The 6060-nt window shown below is 38.8% G+C and overlaps 1 protein-coding gene across 1 annotated transcript in view; it reads right to left on the bottom strand.

Moving 5' to 3' along the window:
- The window catches only part of PFKP (phosphofructokinase, platelet), a 120565-nt gene extending 115682 nt beyond the window's left edge, over positions 1-4883 (bottom strand). The window contains exon 1 of the mRNA XM_006874742.1: positions 4812-4883. Coding sequence (XP_006874804.1) covers positions 4812-4883 — 72 coding nt within the window. The remainder of the gene's footprint in view (positions 1-4811) is intronic.
- Between the last annotated feature and the right edge of the window lie 1177 nt (positions 4884-6060).

The raw sequence follows: 6060 nt of genomic DNA, 5'->3' as shown, positions 1-6060 counted from the left end.
GCTAGGGTTGGGGCAGCAGCTACATATGTGCTTCTGAGTACACCAACTTTTGACTAGGCACAGAATTAGGAGCCAATGAGTACATAGCAATCCTATGTACAACCGACAGAAACACTGCCCCGCAGCATCCTCACATCCATTGTGATGATCCAGCACACTGTTGCAGCCACTATGTCAATTCTCTTTTTCATTTACCAATTTTTTACCCAGTGATTATTACTATTTTTAGACCAAGCATGATTTAGAGTGGGCACTTTAATTTAAATCATTATGTAACTTTCTGAAGAGTAACTGCAAACATCTACACGTCACCTAGCTATGGTTTCAGGACCACGCCCTTCTAGACTAGGGTTTCTCATCCTCAGCACTACTGACATTTTGGGCTTGATAATTCTTCATTTGGGGGTGGCAGCTGTCTTGTGCACTGTAGGATGTTTAGCAGGCTGGTTGACACCCCGGTCGTGAAAATAAAAAATGTCTGCCCACATTAGCTAATGTCCCCAGAGGGTCAAAATCACCCTCACAGGTCTAGGACCACTGTACTAGACCCGTTTGGGTTCAGATGTAAAAGACTGTGGTTTTATTATTTTTTTTAAAGCATTATTCAGTCATTGAACCAATACATTTGTCCATTTATAGCCTAGTTTCTAAGTGTACCTAGATCTCTTCAGTTTGTCAACGGACCAAACCAACAAAACAGATGACTAGTAGTAATCATTAAAGTTTCTCTTTCTGTAGTAGAAAGTGTTTGAGAAGTAGTATTCCTCTGAACACTATGGTATTTCTTCTAAAGGTCTGGCATTTTATTGGATTGCACTGTTTTATCTGGGTCCTACTTGTGCTCATATAAATCTGGGGCAGACCTACGTGTGGCGCATGTCAAGTGTCAGAACCAGTGAGGGTGAGATTTTGCACGTTAACCCTTCTTTCCTACCTAGTGAGTCAATTGTTTTCTGTTTCTAGGCTCTGGCTTTCCCCTAACTGCAGTTCTCTTGAACAAAATGGGACCAGCTCAGAATCAGGTCTCCTCATTCCTCCGCCCTAGGAAACGAGTAGGCAGAGGAACCCACAACTGCCAGCTTTTTCCTTTAGAAAGGAACTGAGGAATTCTTGTGACCCAAAAAGATGATCAGTAGCAAGCACCCCTTGCCACTTATGAGCAAAATGGACCACAGAACCCTATTTTTCCTCACTGGCAAGGTAGAAAACAAAACTGGTTTGCCTTATTTCAAGGCTCCTCAAAAGGAAAATGTTCTTCTCAAAAGAAAACCCAGTGTTCCTAGAGTGGGCACCCTGGATGCATTCCGTATAAATTCTTTACTTTTCAAATGTAGTAAGTCTGGCAGGTATAGACCAGAAGGGATCTAAATATCGCCAGGATCCTAACAGAGTAGTAGCAGCAGCAGCAATGGGCTCAAACACAGCACCAACTGTGAGGATGACCCCAGACCGAGAGGGAGCGTTTCATTCTTTTGTGCATAGGGTCACTCTGAGCTAGAACCAGTTCATTGGCAATTAACCACCAAAGAGCTATCTAAGAGACACAGTGACTACCATCAACAACCAACACCCAATCACAAAAGAAAAACCCTTAAATCTGAGGAGGATTGCTTAAATTTTACTAACATCAGTTTCAATACCCAAACATCAAACACCAACACACTCACTGACCCCCCAACTACCACCTGCCTCACTACTATAAATATTCAAAACAATACAGACTTGGCATTTCTTTTCATACAGGATTTTTCAACCTTGGTACTTTTGGCATTGTAGCCAGATAATGCTTTTGTTTCGGGTGGCTGTCGTGTACACTGTAAGATATTTAGCAGCATCTCTGGCCTCTACAAATGATGCCAATTATAACCTACTTTCTAGCAATCAAAAATTGTCTCCACATTCTGGCAAATATCCCTGAGGTATAAGTCACATCCTCACCCCCAGCCCCACCCTCATTCTTCGAGCTACTTTTAATGGAAATCTAGGTTGAGTAAATTTTTAACTATGAAATAACTGTAATGACTTCCTTCCTTTCATGTTCGTCCTCCAATAAAGTCAGTGTGGAGAGCAATTAAGTGACTGTTTGTGAAGGGGCATCAAACCAATTTACTACTGCAATACTAGTTATCAGAGATTAACAACAACAACAACAACAAAAAACTGTAGCAGGCCATTAAATTCAAAAGGTTCCTGGGGCAACCTTCTATAAACAGGAAGCCAAAGAAAACTAGTCTTCTGTGAATTTTAAGACATTTTGTTAATTCTAGCAGAAAAATACTATCTGAGAGTATTTTAGCACCAAAATGCTTTATAAAACTACATTCTCTTATTGTTGTTGTTGTTGTTAAGTGCCATCGAGTCGGTTCCAACCCATAGCGACCCAGTACAGGGTTTCCAAGGGGTGTAAATCTTTACAGGAGTAGAAAGCCTCATCTTTCTCCCGCGGAGCAGCTGATAGTTTCGAACCGCTGACCTTAATGTTCGCAGCCCGATTCGTAACCACTACGCTACCAGAGCTCCTTATTAGGAACTGCTAATTAGACAAGGGTGTGCAGATACTCTTCAAGTTATTGTTGTTAAGTTTCCCTGAGTTGGTACCTACTCAGGGACCCTGTATAGTGTTTCTGAAGAGCAGCAGGTAGGTTTGAACAGTTGCCTTTGTAAATAGTAGTAGAGAATTTATCCTACAGCGCCACACCAGGACTCCATTCCTCAAGTACTTAGGCAAAAAGTACCCAAGCCCACTCCCTGCCCATATACACACTAGGAAAAAAAAAAAAAGAAGCAAAAGGCAGAAGAAAATTAAAAAGACTTTTTCAGTAGTAACAGTAAAAAAAAAAAAAAAGCAACTAAATTCCAAGTGAAAAGTTATTTGGGGGATCTGCACGCAAACCCAAAATGTAAATGGGGCAGGGGGCAACTGTGCTACAAATTGTGAGATGGTCCCACCAACTCTAATGTACTCATTCCATGTCAGTGAGAAGAGGATAGTGGGCCATGATGGCTGGGTTCCAGGAACAGAAATTTTCAAGGGCAATTTGATTTAAAAAAACAAACAAACAAATGATCTAAATATAAAATGATAAAACAATACCCTGGAAATGCTTTGGTTAGATTCATTATTTTACAATTAGCCAAATCAGACAAAAACATGAAAATCACATAACTATAATTTTTAAATGTACACTACACATAGGAGCAAAAATTTCTTCAGCAAGACACACGAGCAAGAAATAAGAGCAGCCGCTTCACAAAAGGGGAAAATAACTTAGAAAGAAACACATGCAAACATCTCCACAGTGGGATAAATGCGGCCGACCGTGTAGTTGACGGGATGTGGTACCACGGATTCTCCGGCTCACTGTGAGTGGGGATTGGAATTTGGAACATGTTTTTGGAAAGCATTTTGGCAAGATTTATCAAGATTCATTATAACCACCATCCCTTTTAACTTAGAGTCCATAATCTCAGGATCCAGAGAAAGATAAAAAAGAGTAAATAAGCTTTACAATATTAATATAGACTTTGCAGAATTATAATTATTGAAAAATGAGTAGCAACTTAAATAGTCCCATGATATAGGGAATGGTCAAGTAAACCAATGGGCAAGCGATGATGAGGGATCAGTTTGATAGAATATTATGGCAGAAATGTTAAATTTTTTAAAAATTGTGGTGGAGAGCCTATGTATGTAGCTAACAGAAACTATTCATATTATAATGTTGTTGTTGTTAAGCCTGTTAAGTAAGTTCCCACTCACACCTACTCTGTATAATAGGGTTTCCAAAGCTGTGCCTCTTTGTGGGAGCAAAAAGCCTCATCTTTCTCCCAAGGAGCAGCTGGTGGGTTCAAACCATTGACCTTGTGGTTCACAGTCCAGTGCTTATCCGGTGGCACCACTGAGCTCCCATATTATGATGGTAAGGTTAAAAATATAGTCTATAAAATACATTTTAACTACAACTTTAATCCTATATGTATTGCAAGGATTTTTATGTCTGTTATTCTGGAAGGAATATTAACTTTAATTTTAGAAGAATGAAGTACATTTTAATTCTCTTCTTTCCATTTTAAAACTTTATGGTTTATAAATTTGCAAACTAAATATAAATACATTTTTCCTAATATTTTTTAAATAAAGTGATCTAACCTATATTGATTGATACCCTTCACTCAAATACAATTCACTCCTACATACCAAGGACACAAAAAGTAAAAGATAATCAGACATCTCTGTTTTGTGTCAGAGTCTTAATTTTTAAGTTAAGCCATTGACAGATATTAGGGTTTTACATTAATGATATAAAACTCAACCAAGCTCAGCTTTTACTTATTTACCTTAATAAGTAAATTCAGCTTATTAAATGCTTATTAAATTCAGCGCCTATTTTAAAGGAACACATTCTGCTAAAGGAATGAGAGTTACAAAGAAATACAACCTATTTGAGATTTTTAATCCTATTAATCAAGGCCAGTAAATTGATTGATATATATATATAACTTGTTTTCAACATCTCAAACCTTTCTCCCTTCATTTCCTAACACAAATCTCTACAGACAACAGTCTAGACCAGTGAGCTGCAAAGTCAAATGTACAACTTTTCAGGGTGAGGCTTCCTTGGTCTAGTGATCACAGTACCTGGATTCTTGTAATGACCTGCCTTTGTCTGACATCACCTACGCATCTTACGGGCTACTGTAGGCAACATCAGAAAGGCAAGTAGAAAACACTCTGCAGACTATGAAACACTGGACACAAACCAAGGATTATTTCCTGGGAGCTAAAGAATGAATGCAAAATAAACACTGACCTCATATATGAAATATACTTTGGCTCCTACGTAGATTCCCATGCGCACTACAGCGCGAACAGCAGCGTTCATTCCTGTGAAAGAAACATGAATAATCATTGAAGTGACTAAAGGTTTAGACTGGATTAGGTTTTAATTCTAGCCCTGCTATGAACTGTGACCTTGGGTGAATTATATACAATTCTTAAGTCTTTATTTCCTAATATGAAAAAGGACAAGGAGCTCTGGTAGCGTAGTGGTTATGAATAGGCCTGCTAACCTCAAGGTCGGCAGTTCAAAACTACCAGCTATTCCCCAAGAGAAAGATGACGCTTTCTACTCCTGTAAAGATTTACAGCCTCGGAAACCCTGTACAGGGTCACTATGAGTCAGAACCGACTCCGCGGTACTTAACAACAACAACAATGAAAAGACACACCTCCAGGGTGAGTGTAAGAATTAAGAAAATGAAGAGATATCTGAAGAACATTTTAAAGTTTCATCAGTAATTAAATATCATCATAAAAGAGACTATGTACTACTTTTAGTTTAGAGTATAATAACACTGCATACGGACTCTTTTAAACAATTTCAATTTGGTATGAGTTTGTTAAGAACAACATCTAATGGCAAAATAGCAGATAAGGATAGGTGTTTATTCTGTTGTTGTTGGTAGGTGCCTTGAAGTCAGTTCTGACTCATAATGACTCCTGTGCACAACAGAATGAAACTGCCCAGTCCTGCACCATCCTCACAACGGTTTTCATGGTTTAGCCCATTGTTGCTGCTACTATTTCAATCCATATATATTTTTAAGACCAGAACTCCACTTTTTCAAGCATGATGTCATTTTCCAGGGACTGAACCTTCCTGACATGACCAAAGAATGGGAGAAGTCTGGCCATCCTGGCTTCTAAGGCATATTCTAGCTGTACTTCATCCAACACAGATTTGTTTGTTCTTCTGGCAATCTATGGTACTCTCAATATTCTTCGCCAACACCATAACTCAATGCATCAATCTTCTACAGTCTTCCCTATTCATTGTCCAACTTCCACATGCATATGAGACTATTGAAAAACCAAGGCTTGGACCAGGTAAACATTAGCCCTCAACCTGACATCATTGCTCATGAACACTTTAAAAAGGTCTTGTGAAGCAGATTTGCCTAATGCAATATGTCATTTGATTTCCTGACTGCTGCTTCCATGAGTATTGATTGTGGACCCAAGAAAAATGAAATCTTTGACAACTTCAATCTTTGCTCCAT

The sequence above is a fragment of the Chrysochloris asiatica genome, unplaced genomic scaffold (genome assembly GCF_000296735.1).
Source record: "Chrysochloris asiatica unplaced genomic scaffold, ChrAsi1.0 scaffold00297, whole genome shotgun sequence".
Classification (NCBI taxonomy): domain Eukaryota; kingdom Metazoa; phylum Chordata; class Mammalia; order Afrosoricida; family Chrysochloridae; genus Chrysochloris; species Chrysochloris asiatica.
Note: the sequence above shows the minus strand (reverse complement) of the source record. Positions and strands in the feature narration are given on the sequence as shown.